The following is a 22,047-nucleotide window of genomic DNA, read 5'->3' on the forward strand; positions in this document are numbered from 1 at the left end:
ACATAGAGTATATAGTGCAGGGGTCAGGAGTATGTAATGTACAACAGAGTATATAGTGCAGGGGTCAGGGGTATGTAATGTACAACATAGAGTATATAGTGCAGGGGTCAGGAGGAGGTAATGTACAACATAGAGTATATAGTGCAGGGGTCAGGAGTATGTAATGTATAACATAGAGTATATAGTGCAGGGGTCAGGAGTATGTAATGTACAACAGAGTATATAGTGCAGGGGTCAGGGGTATGTAATGTACAACATAGAGTATATAGTGCAGGGGTCAGGAGGAGGTAATGTACAACATAGAGTATATAGTGCAGGGGCCAGGAGTATGTAATGTACAACATAGAGTATATAGTGCAGGGGTCAGGAGGAGGTAATGTACAACATAGAGTATATAGTGCAGGGGTCAGGGGTATGTAATGTACAATATACAGTATATAGTGCAGGGGTCAGGAGTATGTAATGTACAACATAGAGTATATAGTGCAGGGGTCAGGAGTATGTAATGTACAACATAGAGTATATAGTGCAGGGGTCAGGGGTATGTAATGTACAACATAGAGTATATAGTGCAGGGGTCAGGACTATGTAATGTACAACATAGAGTATATAGTGCAGGGGTCAGGAGTATGTAATGTATAACATAGAGTATATAGTGCAGGGGTCAGGACTATGTAATGTACAACATAGAGTATATAGTGCAGGGGTCAGGAGTATGTAATGTATAACATAGAGTATATAGTGCAGGGGTCAGGACTATGTAATGTACAACATAGAGTATATAGTGCAGGGGTCAGGAGTATGTAATGTACAACATAGAGTATATAGTGCAGGGGTCAGGAGTATGTAATGTACAACATAGATTATATAGTGCAGGGGTCAGGAGTATGTAATGTACAACATAGAGTATATAGTGCAGGGGTCAGGAGTATGTAATGTACAACATAGAGTATATAGTGCAGGGGTCAGGACTATGTAATGTACAACATAGAGTATATAGTGCAGGGGTCAGGAGTATGTAATGTACAACAGAGTATATAGTGCAGGGGTCAGGAGTATGTAATGTACAACATAGAGTATATAGTGCAGGGGTCAGGAGTATGTAATGTGCAACCTAGAGTATATAGTGCAGGGGTCAGGAGTATGGAATGTACAACATAGAGTATATAGTGCAGGGGTCAGGAGTATGTAATGTACAACATAGAGTATATAGTGCAGGGGTCAGGAGGATGTAATGTACAACAGAGTATATAGTGCAGGGTTCAGGAGTATGTAATGTACAACATAGAGTATATAGTGCAGGGGTCAGGTGTATGTAATGTACAACATAGAGTATATAGTGCAGGGGTCAGGAGTATGTAAAATACAATATAAATTATATAGTGTAATGGTCAGGACTCATAATATTGGTATTCAGTAATTTAAGGTCCTTAAAGGGTTGCTTGCCTCCATCTCCTGAGACTGCACTCAGTGACTTGGGTCTGAGACACTACAGACATATCCCTCCACCCGGCACAGCCAGCAGATAACAGAGAAGGTCCCCTGGAGGAGTCAGGCACAAGGCAGGAGACCCCAGTCACATGTCCTGGGTGCCTACATTATGCAATGCTTATAGTAAAAATCAACATTTTGCTGCCAGCTGAACCCCAGAACCTCCATAAATCCAGTCTAGAGACATAAATTGTGTCTGCAGCACAGAGAAGGAAGATTATCCGAGAGAAATCCAGGAATACAGGACGGGGAACACAGCTCAGGAAAGTGACCAGGGGATTACAGGCTGATATCACCCAGTCCCCGCCCTACTCTGGACCAATCAGTGAGCAGTATGGGTGGAGGAATGGATTTAGTGTTCATGACCCACCTGTGCTGATCTCTGTAGGAGTGTCCTCCTCTATAAATGTCCCCGTTATTCCATCCTCCTCCATAGACTGCTGATCATCCCTCACATACGCCTCTTCTTCTTCTGCTTTCACCTCAAATTCTATATCGATTGGATCTCCACTCTAAATCAAGGAAATGAGAGAAAATATCATCTGTAAAATGTAAGATTTATGATTGTGACATCACACACAAAATCCACACATTGTCTCCCTTCACAGAAGCAGATCACATGTGATATGTGGGTACATTTCCCCTAAATACCGCATGCCATCCTGAAACTGTCCATTTCCTATCCCGTGTTGCGGTATTGACCACAAACACTGAACACGCTCAGTAAATACCGCATGAACAGGCGTTACATTCACAGAAGGAAATAAAGAATGAAATACATGCGGTCATTAATTAGTGGTGGAGACATGCGGCATTCAGGAAATGTGTACTGCTTGGTAAAGAGTGGGCGGCCGCTGGCATCCTTAACAACCAGTAAACAACATGGTTGTTAGGGAGCAAACGGCCGCTGCATCCTAACCAACCGATAAATAATAATAAAAAAAAAATTACCGGCAACAAAATATTAAGAAAATGTTGTAGAGTCCCCCCCCTGGGGTCTAGTATGGATTTTGAGGGGGACTCCTTGCCAAAAGTAAAGAAATACATACCAGACCCCTATCTGAGCATGCTGCTGGCAGGTCAGGAAAGGGGGGGATGAGCAAGCGACCCCCCTCCTGAAACATACCAGGCCACGTGCCCTTAACATGGAGTGGATGCTCTGGGGAGGGGGGGGGCTTTGCTACCTCAGAGCACCTTGTCCATGTTGATGGAGATAAGGGACTCTTCCCCACAACCCAGGCTAGTGGCAGAGGACTTACAACATTTAGCAAGGGAGCCCTCAGATCCCTCACCCCATGTGAATGAGTATGGGGTACATGGTGCCCCTAGTTATTCACCTCTAAAAAGTATTCTGTTAAATAGACAGCAGGCAGTTTTTGACAAGTCCTTTATTAAAAAAAGCAAAACTAAAGCAAAATGTCCCCCCGGTGTAGATCCATCATCAATCACGATGCTCGCTGTCACCGCTGACTCGGAAAGAAAAGCTCCGCTCCCAATGAAGACTCCCATCTGTCTGACAGCTCTGCTGCCTCCTGCCACTAAATATACTAAGGGACGGTGCCACTCGGTGATGTCACTGACCGGGGCATGATGTATTGGTGACGTCACTGACCGGGGCATGTTGTATTGGTGACATCACTGACCGGGGCATGTTGTATTGGTGATGTCACTGACCGGGGCATGTTGTATTGGTGATGTCACTGACCGGGGCATGTTGTATTGGTGATGTCACAAGAAGGCAATGACAGCGAGTATCGTGATTGGATCATCGATGGATCTACATCAGGGGATATTGTTCTTTATTTTTGTTTTTTCAAAAATTACTTCCAGTGTTTTCTTAAACTACTTTTTTTGGTGAATGAATAGGGGTACTATGTACTCTATACTCATTCACATTGTGGGGGGCTGGGATCGGGGGGCCTTCTTGTTAAAGGTGACTTCTAGATTCCAATAAGCCCCCCACAACCACTGCCCAGGGTTGTGGGGAAGGAACCCTTATCACCATCGACATGGGGACAAGGTGCTTTTGGGAGGATAGAGCGTCCCTGCCCTGAAGCACCCACCCCATGTTGAGGATATGTGGCCTGGTATGGTTCAGGAGGAAGGTGGGCACTCACTAAGGGTCTGCTATTGATTTTGGAGGGGAACCCACGCCTTTATTTTTATTATTTTGGCATCGGGTTCCCCTCAAAATTCATACCAGACCTGTCACAGCTATCAGCGGGGAACTTGGTGGCCGTCCGCTCCTTGTTTACTGGTTGTTGGGGACACTGGCGGCTGCCCTCTCCTTAACAACAAGCTATTTACAAGTGTTGCTATGGACACCAGTGGTAAATTACCCGCAGGCTTCACTACTAAAAAACAGAATGCAGCATCTTACTACATACTGGGATACGGGAAGATACCGCTTTGTGATTGGAGCCCATAGTCTCTACAAGTCCATGTTCTAGATTCTCCATCCCACCAACCTTGTAATAGTGAGGGATGGTGTGACCTTCCTGTGTGGAATCCCGGGAATACAGAGGACGGGGACATCTCTCTGGTGGGTTCCTGGTATTAGGTGGCTCCATCATATCCTTGTGTCCTTCTGAAAACTCCTCCATCACTCCATACTCCTCATCCTCCTCTTTATACTCTTCTTTAACATCAATATTATCATCCCCGAGGATTCCACTCTGAAAGATATAATAAAACATTCATTGTAACAAACATGCTGTGTATAAATCACAACTACCAATAATTGTCATCATCTACCTGATGATGGTGAGGGATGGTGTGACCTTCCTGTGTGGAATCCCGGGAATACAGAGGACGGGGACATCTCTCTGGTGGGTTCCCATGACTGGATCCATCTGTAGGAAACACACACACTGACTGAATCCATTGTTTCTATGTGTTTATCAGATGATGGGGGATCTAGGTGGATCCTCCGTACTGCTCTCTCCTTTACAATAAAGTCTCCTCTTACCCGGTGATGTGAGGGGCGGCTGATTGTCCATCATGACGTCCTTGTAGAGATCCTTGTGTCCTTCTAAATACTCCCACTCCTCCATGGAGAAATAGACAGTGACACCCTGACACCTTATAGGAACCTGACACACACAATGATACAGTCACCATCCAGACACATCCCTTGTCTGTTACTGGAGAATGTCCCAGAATTCCCGGCACCGCTCACCTCTCCTGTCAGCAGCTCCATCATCTTCTTGGTGACTTCTAGAATCTTCTGCATGTTGTGTCTCTCAGGGTTTAGGGAGTCACATGGAGGCACTGTGATGGTCATATGATCACCTGACTTCAGAAGAGGAAATCTCTGTATTGAGGAACCAATAGGAATATCATGTTAGACTCCCAGAATCCTCCTCACCTCTCCGGTCAGGTCTGTGTTTTATTAATATAGATAAGAGTGATGTCATGTGACCTCCCAGAATCCTCCTCACCTCTCCGGTCAGGTCTGTGTGTTATTAATAAAGATGAGAGTGATGTCATGTGACCTCCCAGAATCCTCCTCACCTCTCCGGTCAGGTCTGTGTTTTATTAATAGAGATCAGAGTGATGTCATGTGACCTCCCAGAATCCTCCTCACCTCTCCGGTCAGGTCTGTGTTTTATTAATAGAGATCAGAGTGATGTCATGTGACCTCCCAGAATCCTCCTCACCTCTCCGGTCAGGTCTGTGTTTTATTAATAGAGATAAGAGTGATGTCATGTGACCTCCCAGAATCCTCCTCACCTCTCCGGTCAGCAGGTAGATGATCTCCAGGGTGAGGTTTAGTATCTTCTCAGTCATGTGACTCCGGTCCTCCTCCATCCTCATTGGTGCCATCATGTGATCTATACAGGTCTCCTTGTAGACGGATAACTTTGGGAAATGAAAGTAAGAATGATTTGGATGGTATTGGTCACACAATAATAGGATGTGGATGTGAGGGGGGAATAGGAGAGTTGCTGGACATTGAAGAACTACTCCCCCCATGGGAACACATTTTGTTTGGACTGTTTAGTGTTTACTACAATTTTGAGGTCCGGGGCCCCTTTTCTCTGTTGGGTTTGTTTGGTCTCTGAACTGGTTTTGATGAGTATTAGATCTGCAGACAAGGAATGATAAATCTGATCCTTCCTATGACTAGTTTGCTCTGAGGCAGTGCTGTGAGGTCAATGTCGGCTCATCATGCAGGGATGGTCACTTTACATCACCCGACGCCCGGGACATGTAGTTCTGGGGGCCGGGCAAGTATTGTTTTTAATCTTTATCCCTGCTGAGGGCAAGCCGCAGGGCTCTCCTTTCAGGTGCCAGCCTCTGCCACCACGTGTGTGTGAACCTCTCCTGTACCTACTATGCTTCCCCGGCTCTGCTTGCCCATCTGTGGGCCCGGGTCAGCGGGTGTCGGAGGGTAGAGGGGATGGAGGAGAGCGGACATGTTCACTCCCTTCTTGTCCTGACCCAGAAGTGACGTTATGACAGATTTCCCCCACACTTGAGGCCGGCAAAGAATGTAATGCGGTGCGATGTGCTCTACATTACATCCAATGGAGTACAGGGGAACATTGGGGGTCTTTTAGACCCTGGATGTCTCAATAAAGAGAACCTGTCATCAAAAGTCATCTCATAGAGGACTTTGTTCCCTTAAGTAAAAATGTTTTTTTAAATGCAAAGAATTAAAGTTACACCCAAGTACATAACTCCTCCCCTTAAAACATGTTGAGGCCTCCCACCCCTACATATATGCACACCCAAACGTAAGAGCACACGCTGGAGGGCCTACACGTGATAACATTGATTGTGATACACGTTACATATCGCCGGTCACACCAGAATGAGAGGATAATTCTAGGAGCAGACCTCCTCCGTACTCTATACTGATGACCTGGAAGGGGCTATAAATGTGTCCCCTATAGATAATACCGGGACTAAAGGTTGTCACCATTTCAGCACACACAACTTAAGGTTTGACATGTTGGATATCTATTTACTCGCTGCAACCTCGGCTTTTATATTTTTACACATAAATGGGTCATTTATTGCTTTTTTGTGCCCTGAAATCAGCTTAAGTGTATTTTTTTGTGAAATTTGGCATTTCCTAGACTTTGTGATAATATTTTGTGACATAAAAATTAGAACTGCCACTATTTAAGTCTCTACTTTTAGAAAACCTAAATTTTGGGGGTTTTGTGTCATCTTCAGGATAAAATGATTTTTTAAATGTGCAAGAAATGTAAAAACGGCTCTGGGAGTGAAAGGGAGAAAGCATAAGCCGGACACTCCCCTTTCCTGAGGAGCAGCCAATCGGTTCTTATTACACTGCAAGGTCTCTTCCCTCCCTACTAATCCCCGGGTGCAGTGCTGGAGACAGGCGGGGGAGGGGAGGAGGAGATAAACAGCGCAATGTTACACATATTAAATGTTTTAGTCGCTATAAAGCCCCATTTATTTTTTAAACCCCCAGATATTCCTAAAAGAGCCTCAGATTTATATACATTTTCTGTTACAAAGGAATGTTTCCTTCCTCCTGAGCAGCAATGTAAGGGGCTCTATGCTCCATACTCCTGACCCCGGCACTCCATCATTGTGTTGGCTGCATAGTGTAATGATTGCCCATTGGCTGCCTGTGTAGTGTCATCATTGCCCTTTGTAGGCCATGTATGGTCAGGATGGTCCTTGTCTTGTCTATTTATTGTCAGTGCTGTTTGTTTAGAGGACCATATTACTAGAATTTATCTCCACAATGAGGAGAATGTTCCGGCCCCGGAAGTGGGGGAATGTTCTGCCCCTGAAGGGGTTCATCTGGGTTCCCACACTATAGATGTGTGTATCATCATCTGCTGGAGATAAAAGACGTCACAGTGACTATGGAGGAAGAGGACGGACGTGACTATGGAGGAATAGGACGGACATGACTATGGAGGAAGAGGATGAACGTGACTATGGAGGAAGAGGACGAACGTAACTATGGAGGAAGAGGACAGACATGACTATGGAGGAAGAGGACGGACGTGACTGTGGAGGAAGAGGACGGATGGACGTGACTATGGAGGAAGAGGACGGACATGACTATGGAGGAAGAGGACGGACATGATGATGGAGGAAGAGGATGGACGTGACTATGGAGGAAGAGGACGGACATGACTATGGAGGAAGAGGACGGACATGATGATGGAGGAAGAGGATGGACGTGACTATGGAGGAAGAGGACGGATGTGACTATGGAGGAAGAGGACGGACATGACGGGGGGTTACTGGGTGTAAATAGGAAATAACATCTTATTATCTCCTCTGCTGTCACGGCCAGTAATGTCTCCTCTCTGCTTCCTCTGGACTCACCTCTCCGAATGCCCTGTCTTTACCTGACATCACTTCCTATCTGTACCTGACATCACTTCCTGTCTGTACCTGACATCACTTCCTTTCTGTATTCCATAGAGAAGTCCTGTCTGGAGAGAAATGAGATCACCATCTTGTGGAGTTCATAGTAACTGCAGCCCGAGAAACGTCCCCTAATAACATTCCTGCATTGTATCTACCTTACAGAGATACCAGGGAAGATCAAAAAGAACTAAAAAAAGTAAGAAACAATAAACCTAACTCTTATGCAACCAACTGTTTAAAAATTATATTTTACTACAGATAGAAAAGTCTTAAAGACACAGAACACAAGATAAAAATAAAGGTATACATAATACAACAGAGACCTCCAAAACAGATCTTTTTTGGTAAAAAAAAATGCAGAAATACATCCTAAAGTATAATAATATGTATCAATCCACTCATAATGAAGATGTTAGACATAAATGACAAGGATGTAATGGTCACAGAGGAATGGTGGTGGAGATCTCTCACAGTAAAAACACTTCCTTGAATGGTTCTATAAATAAAGAATGAATCCTGGAGGGAATAAAGCTGTAAAGCAATAAATAATATATAAACTGGGCCATCCACTTCATCCATAAAGACATTGTGATTGAAGATCTTCTAGATCACATAGAAGGAGGACTCATCCATGATTTTATACATTTGTTTGGAAGGATAGAACAATCCTCAGAAGGGAACATGTAGGATGACAGGAAAGGCTCCTGACTGGTGAGATCCTCCAAACATAATGATGACATCCATGAACTGGAGCGAGCTCGTTGGGGTGATAAAGCCAATCTGGAAACACTGTGTAGACATTCTCCAAGAACTCAGCACACTCCAGGTGTGGAGAAAGTCTCCAGGTGGGGTCAGCCTGTCATTTATCATAGGTAGGAATGTCCTCACATGGACTTCCACAGGGACCCCGAGACTACATATAGAACCTGTACAGTGTCCCCTGTAATGAACTGCTTCCCACCAGGCCTATAGCAGAATGACAGCTGAGCGGGATCTCTCCCATCCTGGGTGGACATCAAGTCCTCCAAATCTAGTGGCTCTGCTGTATCTTGATATGTCACCTGCTGTGTCCACCAGATGACAGATCATTGTACCAGGCCAGCCCAGTACCATGTGGTTGCTGTGACCAATCACAGTGATCACATGACAGTTGTATACAATGAATGTCTTTCATTCATAGCCATTCATTGTGTACTATTGTGATGATCTCTGTGATTTGTCACTGGCTCACTACCTCTACTGGAAATGTATTCCAAGCATCAACTACTCTTTCAGTAAAATAATACTTTCTGAGATTAGTTGTGAACTTTCCTCCAGTTAGTTGGAGGTCATGTCCCGTGTTCTTCATTTTGGTTTCATATTGAAAATCCTGCCCTCCTGAACCTTATTCACTCCTTTGTTGTATTTAAAGGTTTCAGTCATGTCTCCCCTTTCCCTTCTCTCCTCCAGACTGGACATGTTACGTTCCTGAAGTCTCTCCTGATATCACTATTTTTATTCCCCGTCTCTGGACTCGTCTCTTATCAATACCTTTATGTAAGTGGAATCGAGGAATCGGGACCTCCTTCCTCCTGCCGGTGACCCCTCTAGTGATATAAAGATCTATATAGAGGAATCGGGACCTCCTTCCTCCTGCCGGTGACCCATCTAGGGATATAAAGATCTATATAGAGGAATCGGGTCCTCCTTCCTCCTGCCGGAGACCCCTCTAGTGATATAAAGATCTATATAGAGGAATCGGGACCTCCTTCCTCCCACCGGTGACCCCTCTAGTGATATAAAGATCCATATAAAGGAATCAGGACCTCCTTCCTCCCGCTGGTGACCCCTCTAGTGATATAAAGATCCATATAGAGGAATCAGGACCTCCTTCTGTGATGATTGTGTGCAATAGAGGCATGGATGTTGAACATGACAGCCATCTTGTTAGGTCTCCGGCATGTTCTCTCCTGTCCTCCCTCCTCCCTTTGTCCATGGAATAAGGACGTTGTTGGTGACGAAACACGTAGGGTGTGGCCTACTGGATGCCGACGTCTGAGACAGTCTCTGAATTTGAAAGGAGGTGATCCATGGTGAACGGAGTTACGTTCATGTACAGCTGCCTAAATCTATGCTTGTAACACTGGTGTCGGTGCAGACACCTCACTTGTGAGTTTTATTCATTCATTAAAAATGTGTTCTATGTGTGAAACTTGCTGCACAATGATCTTTTTCTCTTACCTTTAAACATGGTCCCAATGGTATGGAGGTATATGAAAGAAAGATGAGTTTTATTCCTGGAAATTACCTATATCCTTGAACGGTGGCCATTTATCTGAGGAGAGTTTGTTTATTTGCTCAGCATTGCATCCAGGAACTGGACTGCTATATATTGTCCCAGAGCAAACAGTGCTTGTTGTAGTTCAATTATTTGTTCAGCATTGAGCTCTGGTGAGTGATTCCATTTTCTGGTGGTGGCTTCAACACAGTGTGGACATTATTTGAAGACTTTTTTGAATATTTAATGATTTATGAACATTTTTTTATAATTTTTTATATTTTTCACATTAATTTGTATTTATTTAGCGCATTCCTTATATTTAAATGCATAGCTACAAGCTGAACGGAGGCCAACAGGATCTCTTATCCTAAATAAAACACAGATAGATCATCTCCAGGGCTGTACACCTCTAATTAGTCTGGTTCCAGGGGGTCTGCTGGAAAATCACTTCCCTCTGCTGGATCATAAAACAATAACTCAGTCAGTCATGACCTGTTAGGCCATTAGAGCAGAGCGTGCCATAAAACATACATTCCACAACAGTCATTTTTCATACAATTCATACACTTCAGCAGGAACTGGGCACATTAATATGAAGTATATATTCGGATGGATCACTTTAATATGAGTCACACAAGACCTTACATCACTATATTAGTGCCTACAAGAGAGAAGAAGCCGTCTCTTCCCTCCTGGGTGACAAGGGTGCGCTATGTTTGGTATCTTTGTGTTTGGAATATAATTCTGAATATTAATCTGCCAGTTGCAAGGATGCTGCCTGTACCTATTGGAGGTTATTGACCTTAGTATGACATTGGAAGGGATTTGGTCATAACCTTGGTTACCGCCTAACACCCATCCCCAAACTGCATGATTGGTCATTTGTTCTCAGGAGACATACCTTTAATATGATAGAAAAAGACTGACAGCCTGGAGAAGACAGCTCTCATGTAACATCAATCAGGAACCATCTGACAGACCTGAGAGCCAAGGCAATCCTTTTGTTCGGACAATTGGACCTGCTAAACCAAGGACATTGCAAGTATCCTGCCTTCAGAACTCCTTTCTTTTATTTATCTGCTGTTTTATTGTTCTCTTTATATCTTTGTTACATCTTTTTCTGTAAATATTTTAATTGCACCATTTTGCTGAGACGTAGAAAGGGAAATGAGCGCTAATAGGCTGCAGGAGATCTGCTGAGACATAGAAAGGGAAATGGGTGCTAATAGGCTGCAGGAGATCCGCTGAGACATAGAGAGGGAAATGGGTGCTAATAGGCTGCAGGAGATCTGCTGAGACATAGAGAGGGAAATCAGTGCTAATAGGCTGCAGGAGATCCGCTGAGACATAGAGAGGGAAATGGGTGCTAATAGGCTGCAGGAGATCTGCTGAGACATAGAGAGGGAAATGGGAGCTAATAGGCTGCAGGAGATCTGCTGAGATATAGAATGGGAAATGGGTGCTAATAGGCTGCATGAGATCTGCTGAGACATAGAAAGGGAAATGGACACTAATAGGCTGCAGGAGATCTGCTGAGACATAGAAAGGGAAATGGGAGCTAATAGGCTGCAGGAAATCTGCTGAGACGTAGAGAGGGAAATGGGAGCTAATAGGCTGCAGATGATCTGCTGAGACATAGAAAGGGAAATGGGTGCTAATAGGCTGCAGGAGATCCGCTGAGACATAGAGAGGGAAATGGGAGCTAATAGGCTGCAGGAGATCTGCTGAGACATAGAGAGGGAAATGGGAGCTAATAGGCTGCAGGAGATCTGCTGAGACCTGGAGAGGGAAATGGGAGCTAATAGGCTGCAGAGGATCTTCTGAGAAAATGAAAAATGAAATGTGTATGAAATGGATGGATGTGCAGACACTCCCAGAAGATGATGTCATTATGAGTGGATTGATATATATTTTTGCATTGTCTCCCCCAGAAGGATCAGGTTTGGCGGGATCGCTCTCATTAGCTATACATTTGTATTTTGTGTTCTGTGTTTGTAAGACTTTTCTATATGTAATAAGAGATGTTTGTTGAACAGTTGGTTACATAAGAGTTACATTTATTTCTTCTTCCTTTATTCAGTAATGTTTCATCTCCCGTAGTATCCCTGTAAGGTACATATTATACAGGAAGGGGGATTATGGGATGGATCTCGGGGCTGCAGTTCCTCTGAGCTCCACAAGGTGCTGATCTTACTTCTATGCAGACAGGAAGTCTCTATGGAATACAGACAGGCAGTGATGTCAGGTACAGACAGGAAGTGATGTCAGGCACAGTCAGGAAGTACCAGATGAGAGGTGAGGCGGGAAGAAGTGTAGAGGAGACGTTGGTGGAAGTGGCAGCAGAGGAGGTAATAAGATGTAATTTCCTATTTACAACAAATGTATATAAATCTGAGGCTCTTTTAGGAATGTTGGGGGCATTAAAAAATAAAAGGTGTTTTATAGCAACTTAAATGTGTAATATGTGTAACATTGCGCTGTTTATCTCCTCCTCCCCTCCCCCGCTTGTCTCCAGCACTGAACCCGGGACTAGCAGGGAGGGGAGAGACCTTGCAGTGTAATGAGAACCGATTGGCTGCACCTCAGGAAAGGGGCGTGTCCGGCTTATCCTTTCTCCCTTTCACTCCCAGAGCCCTTTTTGCACACATTTGAAAAATAATTTTAGGCCTGAAGATGACAGAAAACCCCCAAAATATCGATTTTCTGAAAGTAGAGACTTTAGAGAATAAAGTAGTGGCAGTTATAATATTTTACGTCACAAAATATTATCACAAAGTCTAGGAAATGCCAAATTTCAGTAAAGATACACTTAAGTTAATTTCAGGGCACAAAAAAAGCTCTCATTCTGGTGTGATCGGCGATATGTAACGTGTGTCACAATCAATGTTATCACGTGTAGGCGATCCAGCGTGTGCTCTTACGTTTGGGCGTGCATATATGTGGGGGTGGGAGGGGCCTTACATTTTTCTGAGGGGAGGAGTTATGTACTTGGGTGTAACTTTAATTCTTTACAATTAAAAAAAAAACATTTTTAATTAAGGGGACAAAAAGTCCTCTATGAGATGACTTTTGATGAGAGTACCAGGCGTCGGGCGATGTAAAGTGACCATCCCTGCATGATGAGCCGACATTGACCTCACAGCACTGCCTCAGAGCAAACTAGTCATAGGAAGGATCAGATTTATCATTCCTTGTCTGCAGATCTAATACTCATCAAAACCAGTTCAGAGACCAAACAAACTCAACAGAGAAAAGGGGCCCCGGACCTCAAAATTGTAGTAAACACTAAACAGCCCAAACTAAATGTCTTCCCATGGGGGGAGTAGTTCTTCAATGTCCAGCAACCCTCCTATTCCCCCCTCACATCCACATCCTATTATTGTGTGACCAATACCATCCAAATCATTCTTACTTTCATTTCCCAAAGTTATCCGTCTACAAGGAGACCTGTATAGATCACATGACCCCACCAATGAGGATGGAGGAGGACCGGAGTCACATGACTGAGAAGATACTAAACCTCACCCTGGAGATCATCTACCTGCTGACTGGAGAGGTGAGGAGGATTCTGGGAGGTCACATGACATCACTCTTATCTCTAGTAATAAAATGCAGACCTGACTGGAGAGGTGAGGAGGATTCTGGGAAGTCACATGACATCACTCTAATCTCTATTAATAAAACACAGACCTGACCGGAGAGGTGAGGAGGATTCTGGGAGGTCACATGACGTCACTCTTATCTCTATTAATAAAACGCAGACCTGACCGGAGAGGTGAGGAGGATTCTGGGATTCTAACATGATATTCCTATTGCTTCCCCAATACAGAGATTTCCTCTTCTGAAGTCAGGTGATCATATGACCATCACAGTGCCTCCATGTGACTCCCTAAACCCTGAGAGACACAACATGCAGAAGATTCTAGAAGTCACCAAGAAGATGATGGAGGTGCTGACAGGAGAGGTGAGCGGTGCCGGGAATTCTGGGACATTCTCCAGTAACAGACAAGGGATGTGTCTGGATGGTGACTGTATCATTGTGTGTGTCAGGTTCCTATAAGGTGTCAGGGTGTCACTGTCTATTTCTCCATGGAGGAGTGGGAGTATTTAGAAGGACACAAGGATCTCTACAAGGACGTCATGATGGACAATCAGCCGCCCCTCACATCACCGGGTAAGAGGAGACTTTATTGTAAAGGAGAGAGCAGTACGGAGGATCCACCTAGATCCCCCATCATCTGATAAACACATAGAAACAATGGATTCAGTCTCAGGAGATGGGAGGCAGTGGTGTTGGACCTCTGCAGCTTGTCTCATGTGGACATCTAGGCACCACTGCTTGCTGAATACCAATATTATGAGTCCTGACCCTTACATTGTATAATTTATATTGTACATTACATACTCCTGACCCCTGCACTATATACTCTGTGTTGTACATTACATACTCCTGACCCCTGCACTATATACTCTATGTTGTACATTACACACTCCTGACCCCTGCACTATATACTCTATGTTGTACATTACACACTCCTGACCCCTGCACTATATACTTTGTGTTGTACATTACATCCTCCTGACCCCTGCACTATATACTCTATGTTGTACATTACATACTCCTGACCCCTGCACTATATACTCTATGTTATACATTACATACTCCTGACCCCTGCACTATATACTCTATGTTGTACATTACATACTCCTGACCCCTGCACTATATACTCTGCTGTACATTACATACTCCTGACCCCTGCACTATATACTCTGTTGTACATTACATACTCTTGACCCCTGCACTATATACTCTATGTTGTACATTACATACTCCTGACCCCTGCACTATATACTCTGTTGTACATTACATACTCCTGACCCCTGCACTATATATTCTATGTTGTACATTACATACTCCTGACCCCTGCACTATATACTCTATGTTGTACATTACATACTCCTGACCCCTGCACTATATACTCTATGTTGTACATTACATACTCCTGACCCCTGCACTATATACTCTATGTCGTATATTCCATACTCCTGACTTCTGCTCTCCCCCCTCCCCCCACTGCTATATATACACATAATATGGATTCTCTTTTGTTCCCCCCATTTCCTCCCAGCTGGACATTTTATATCGGATGATGTGATTGGAGCACAGACTTTTACATGGTGATAATAATGTGATAACATCCTCCAACTTTGGACCCTTAAACAGAAAGTGATAATGAGGGAGGAGTCAATACCCCAATGATGGTGGTCTTCAGGATCAGTCCAGTCTTCATCTTGGTTGTTCTCCCCCCATCCTCACTCTCTGACCTCTGGTGGGGCTCAGCCCCGCTGTTCTTCATGACTAAATCATGGAGTAAATAAGGAAGTGCAGTACTTCTTGTGTTGGGAAGATGGCGATGAGTGATAGAGGGGGTGGGGACCCTCGTCCTATAATCCCCTCATCACTGTCCCTCCTATAAAAGACAGTTCTGGTTGTTTCCTCACTCTCTGACTAAGGTCCATGAATAAAGAAATGACCTGGTAGGAGATCAGAGGAGCCATTTCCTAGTTCCCTGGAGGGTGGAATTGTAAGCTCCTCCGAGACCAAGCCGCCTGATGTGGGCGGAGTCCTGGTTTCGGGAAACCAATCAGCTCCTGTCTCGTAATCCTCTTTGTCTTTGTATTTTAGTCCATGGCCGGGAGATGAGGAAAACCTCCGAGGATTGTCTCACTTTGTCTCCAGACTGGAAAGTAGAAGATGAGGACATCACACAGTATAGTCCAGGAGAAAACCCGGCTCCCTCCAATGTCCATCCGGCACCACCCAGTGTAGATGGACCATCGGATTCCTCGTATCCTGAGGAACCTCAGACTGTGCGGGACCGGGCCGACCTTCACACAGGGAAGAGCTTTTCCTGTACTGAGTGTGGGAAGGGTTTCAAATCTACATCTGGTCTTAATGTGCATAAAAGATCTCACACGGGAGAAGCCGTATTCCTGTCCTGAGTGCGGGAAATTTTTTTCAGTGAAGTCCAATCTTTACAGCCATCAGAGATCTCACACTGGGGAGAAGCAGTATTCCTGTCCTGAGTGCGGTAAATGTTTTGTAAAAAAATCAGATCTTGTTACACATCAAAGATGTCACACGGGGGAAAAGCCGTATTCCTGTCCTGAGTGTGGGAAATGTTTTTCAGTGAAGTCCCATCTTTACAGCCATCAGAGGTTACACACAGGAGAAAAGCCATTTTCCTGTCCTGAGTGTGGGAAATGTTTTTTACATAAATCAGAACTAATCAGACATCAAAGATTTCACACGGGGGAAAAACCGTATTCCTGCCCTGAGTGCGGGAAATATTTTTCAGTGAAGTCCAATCTTTCCATACATCAGAGTTCACACATGAGGGACAAGCCGTACACCTGTCCTGAGTGTGGGAAATGTTTTTCACACAAGTCCATTCTTCACAGACATCAGAGATCTCACATGGTGGAGAAGCCCCTTTCCTGTCCTGAGTGCGGGAAATGTTTTTTACATAAATCAGATCTTCACAGACATCAGAGATCTCACACGGGGGAGAAGCCTCATTGCTGTCCTGAGTGCGGGAAATGTTTTTCAGCGAAGTATAATCTTTACAGCCATCAGAGATCTCACACGGGGGAGAAGCCGTATTCATGTTCTGAGTGTGGGAAATGTTTTGTACATAATTCGGGACTTGTCAAACATCAAAAATTTCACACGGGGAAAATGGTTGGATGATTGATTGTCACATTCATCCAACAAATTTTCTATAATTATCCCCCTTCTATTTCATGGTCAGGCATGGCTTCATACTAAACCCTGAGATCATACTCAGACACGGATGAGTACAGTCCACACTGAAGGATATACGTTATTAACCCAACACCATTATACCAACCATTGATTTAACATTGAAATTGCAGCTAGGGGGAGCTCTAATGTCACCCCAGCAGAGGGATCCCATCTAGCCCACATTAACCCTCTCACTGCCAGAGCTGTTTCTGCATGATTTTGCACACATGGGAAAATGCAGATTTTGGTCCTGAAGATGAGATAAACCCCCAAACATCTATTCTGTGACATCAGAGGCCCTGGAGAATAAAATGGTGGTGATTGTTAAGGTGTTCCCCGTACACAGATTCCCCTTCATATCCGCCTTTATTTCCTCCTTTCCCCCATTTTCTATGTTGGGATCTTTTCTACAATACTTTGTTATAATAATGGAACACGTTGTGTATTGTATTGTACACCAATAATAATGACTCCGCCCCCACATTCCAGACAAGGGATCTTCCTGACCAATCGGATTCCTTCCTTTACTATTTCCTGATTTTTATGCTTCAATCTTTTTAAAAGTGAAATTGTAATAAAAATGTATTGAATGAAAAACAAAATCCTGTGTGTGTGTGCAATGATGACAAAGCTGTGTATCCAGAAACGGCTGGTCGGTGACACTTCCATATACAGCCCAATGAAGTGACAAGGAAGCCCTAGAACCCTTTGGAGGAACCCTGGCTGAGAAAGGCTGGACTAGGCAGTCACATATCTCTGCCCCCCTTGCAGGGTTCCCAACCCTCCGGGACTTTTATTACTGACACAACATGAACATTTACTGACGGAGGACATGTTTTTCCTGACATGCTGAAAAATGACAGAACTCCTGTTAGGATGTCAGACGATGGATATTGAATCCATATAACAGGACATGTGATCACTGACAATCCCCAGAACAAGCCATCTGCCTGGTTTACACCTAATAATTCAATCCATGGTGACCACAAATCAGCCCAACGCAGACACATGAAAACCAAGTTCTGCTCGGCATGCCATGGAGAGTAATGGGCACGGTCAGATGGGAGGGGCTTAGAAAAGGATGATGTCACAGACCCGCCTCCTGATCACCTACCTCTAAATGAAGAAAGCAGCTGATTGGGTGAGTACACATTGCTGTGACCTCCATGCTTAGCTTCACAGTGCGGCAATGTTACCTTCACATGCCGAGTCTCACAGGTGGCACCGCCTGTCATACCATTGTGCTGAAATGTCATTGCAGCAACTCAGAATGGTCCTCAGTAGTCTGTATGGCCCCCATGTGCTTGTATTCATGCCTGACAACATCGGGGGAGGCTTCTAATGAGATGATGGATGGTGTCCTGGGGGATTTCCTCCCAGATCTAGATCAGAGCATCACTGAGCTCCTAAACAGTCTGAGGTGCAACCTGGTGGCATTGGATGGACTGTACCATGACATCCCAGAGGGGTTCTACTGGAATTAAGTCATGTAAGCGTGGGGGCCATTCAACGGTATCAATTCCTTCATCCTCCAGGAACTGCCTGCATACTATCCCCACATAAGGCCAGGCATTGTGGTGCACCAGGAGGAACCCAGGACACACTGCACCAGGAGGAACCCAGGACCCCCTGCACCAGGAGGAACCCAGGACCCACTGCACCAGGAGGAACCCAGGACCCCCTGCACCAGGAGGAACCCAGGACCCACTGCACCAGGAGGAATCCTGGACCCACTGCACCAGAGTAGGGTCTGACAGTGGGTCCAAGGATTTCATCCCGATACCTAATGGCAGTCAGGGTGCTATTGTCTAGCCTGTAGAGGTCTGTGCGTCCCTCCATGGATATGTCTCCTCAGGCCATCACTGACCCACCACCAGAATGGTCATGCTGAACCATGTCACAGGCAGCAGAACGTTCTCCACGGCTTCTCCAGACCCTTTCATGTCTGTCACATGTGCTCAGGGGGAACCTGCTCTCATCTGTGAAAAGCACAGGGCGCCAGTGGTGAACCTGCCAATTCTTGTGTTCAATGGTAATTGCCAATCAAGCTCTATGGTGCCGGGCAGTGAGCACAGGGCCCACTATAGGATGTCGGCCCTCAGGCCACCCTCATGAAGTCTTTCTGATTGTTTGGTCAGAGACATTCACACCAGTGGCCTGCTGGAGGTCATTTTATGAGGCTCTGGCAGTGCTCACCCTGTTTTTCCTTGCACAAAGGAGCAGATACCGGTCCTGCTGATGGGTTAAGGACCTTCTATGGCCCTGTCCAGCTCTCCTAGAGGAACTGCCTGTCTCCTGGAATCTCCTCCATGCTCTTGAGACTGTGATGGGAGACACAGCAAACCTTCTGGCAATGGCACGTATTGATGTGCCATCCTGGAGGAGTTGGAGTGTCTGTGCAACCTCTGTAGGGTCCAGGTATGGCCTCATGCTACCAGTAGTGATACTGACCCTAGTCAAAAGAAAAACTAGTGAAAAACAGTAAAGATGAGTAGGGAAAAATATGTCAGTGGCCACCTGTAAAACCATTACTGTTTTGGGGGTCATCTCATTGTTGCCCATCTAGTGCACCTGCTGGTAATTTCATTAACACCAAAGTGGCTGAAACTGATGAACAACCCCCTCTGCTACTTACCTGACCAGATCAATATCCCAGGAGTTTCATTGACTTGATGCTACTGATTACAAAGTCTTCCTTTAATTTTTTTGAGCCGTGTATATCCCAGGGGTGGGGGAACAGGGGATAAAAAGAGGAGTCTGTCTGTATATCTAGGGGGAGATCACAGCGGAGAAAAAGAGGGGTCCAAATGTATTTCTGGGGGTGATCACAGGGATAGAGGGGTCTGTCTGTATATCTAGAGGGAGATCACAGCGGAGAAAAAGAGGGGTCCAAATGTATTTCTGGGGGTGATCACAGAAATAGAGGCGTCTGTCTGTATATCTAGGGGGACATCACAGCGGAGAAAAAGAGGGGTCCAAATGTATTTCTGGAGGTGATCACAGGGATAGAGAGGTCCACATAAAATGAATGAACAATCATCACCAGGCAGAGTATCAGCTCAGTCTTCTGGTGCTAATAGCCGGTCCTTTATTGGGTATATATGGACAAATGAGAGGTTCCCCAGTATATAGGAAGGACAGATTACCTGTGGGAGGTCAGATCACATTTCTAGCTGGAGCTTCCCGGGCTGATGGCCTCCCTACAATACAAGGAGCCAATCAGGTCATATGCTGACAGAAGCCTACTGACATGAGGAGAGAGCAGAGTGATGAGATGAGTTCATTACTGTGCTGCTTCTCCTTTCAGTGTCCAATCACAGGTTGTAGCAAGCCCAGGATGACAACACCGAGCCCAGAAAATGGCTATCGTCAGTTCAAGTGGTAAAACAACAATATGCAGCATAAAACAGTAAAACACCAAATAACCCAGACACAAGGTCAAGGACTGGAAGAGTCTCCACCAAAGCATAGCAGTGGGGAGAGTCTTCCAATTAGGAAGAGCACATAGACGCATCCCGACACCATGGGGTCTGTAACAGACATGTATAAGAAAGGTTCCTAACCCCAGAGAAATAGAATACCTGACATATATCCAATCTAGTCAGTAAACAGGTAAAAAGCAATAAAATAAAAACACATAATATTCCTTTACCAGTCAAGAAAGAAAACTCACTTTTCTTCGGGGGATTCACCACATTTTTACTATGCGGTCACACAACCTTGGGGCTCTCTATATACAAACTTTGGTTGGGTTGGTAAATATTTTGATAAATATAGTTAAAAATGTGGAGAATCCTCCTAAGAAAAGTGAGTTTTCTTTCTTCACGGGTAAAGGATTTTTCCCATGCAAAAAATGCTATGGATGTACAAGAATTAAAGGGATTAAACGGAAAATAATTAATTTTAAAGCAACAAGTACAAATAAAGATGATTTCATGAGAGATTGTATTACATACAAGACAGAAGGGGGAGTTTATGTGCTGGAATGTGGCTGTGGATACAATACGTTGGACGCACAAAAAGACCTTTATGGGAGAGGATTAGGGAACATGTTCAGAATATCGCTAAAGGATTCAAAAACCATAATGTATCCAGACATTTTACTACTGTGCATAATAAAGATCCTTTAATAAAGAGTCTAGATGTGAAATTGTTATTAAATGGCCAAAAAGTTCAACAAGAACTACCTTTGAACTCTCGCTGCAACAAATGGTGTACGTTACTCCCCTCACATTCACATTCATTATATCCAATATCAGGTACGATGGCAAGTCACAAATCACACCTGAAATTGCACACCCTGGATGTGACTTGTCATGTGATTGGCATGGCCAGCAGCTTGCCCTTTGCATGGCAAATTGCATACAATGTTACTGGGGGCCAACACCACTGTCACATCTAATCCGATGCGGCAATTGCCCAACTTACAGTGAAGTTGCACGAGTTCACAATCCAATTGGATGTGAACAGAGCCTACAGTGGCCAATAGGGTGCGACTTGGTCTACGATTTGCAAGTCGCCTGTCATGCCAATTGCATGGCAATCGCAAACAATGTTACTGGGGGCTACCCGGTCACATTAAAGCAGATTTCTAAGTGGTATTATTGACACCACAGTCACATCATGTGACTTACATTGACGTCACATGATTTCCAAGTCGGGGTACATGGTGATTTCAAGTGCAATTTGCAAGAAATCTGACACAGATCTTGATCCCTTGAAAGTATGTGTACATGTAACTAAACTCTTCTTTAAACATAGATGAATCCATCCCAATATACAATAAAATAATACAGAAATAACATTTGCAAAAAAATAAATTGTAAAATAAAATAAAAACCCCAAAAAATTATATATCCAACTAAATGTTCCAAAAAATAAATGTCCAAAATGTCTCTGTAAAGATGTCTTTTCAAATTCCAAAGCAAACTCGTATCATCTTTAATCATCCAGTATGGAAATTCCAAAATTCTTTGTGAACCTCAAAAAAATAAACTTCTGATAGTGTATTACCTTTATACTGAACATACATGTAAAATAGTGAAAATGTTTGTGTATTTGGTAGATTTTATATTAACTGTTAGTGTTTTTTAGGGGTTGATTTTAATTATTTTATTTATATATT

General features: G+C 44.3%; 2 protein-coding genes across 2 annotated transcripts in view; one reads left to right on the plus strand and one right to left on the minus strand.

Annotated features, from left to right (window-relative positions):
* LOC149461922 (uncharacterized) overlaps positions 1-10,087 on the minus strand; it is a 117,456-nt gene extending 107,369 nt beyond the window's left edge. Inside the window, exon 1 of the mRNA XM_089677752.1 lies at positions 10,078-10,087. Coding sequence (XP_089533878.1) covers positions 10,078-10,087 — 10 coding nt within the window. The remainder of the gene's footprint in view (positions 1-10,077) is intronic.
* A 5,756-nt stretch (positions 10,088-15,843) lies between these two features.
* LOC149461924 (uncharacterized) overlaps positions 15,844-22,047 on the plus strand; it is a 46,958-nt gene continuing 40,754 nt past the window's right edge. Inside the window, exon 1 of the mRNA XM_089677753.1 lies at positions 15,844-16,862. Coding sequence (XP_089533879.1) covers positions 15,948-16,862 — 915 coding nt within the window. The 5' untranslated portion in view covers positions 15,844-15,947. The remainder of the gene's footprint in view (positions 16,863-22,047) is intronic.

This window comes from Staurois parvus, unplaced genomic scaffold, assembly GCF_062004578.1.
Source record: "Staurois parvus isolate SC_StPar_1 unplaced genomic scaffold, SC_StPar_1.0 ptg000191l, whole genome shotgun sequence".
Lineage (NCBI taxonomy): Eukaryota > Metazoa > Chordata > Amphibia > Anura > Ranidae > Staurois > Staurois parvus.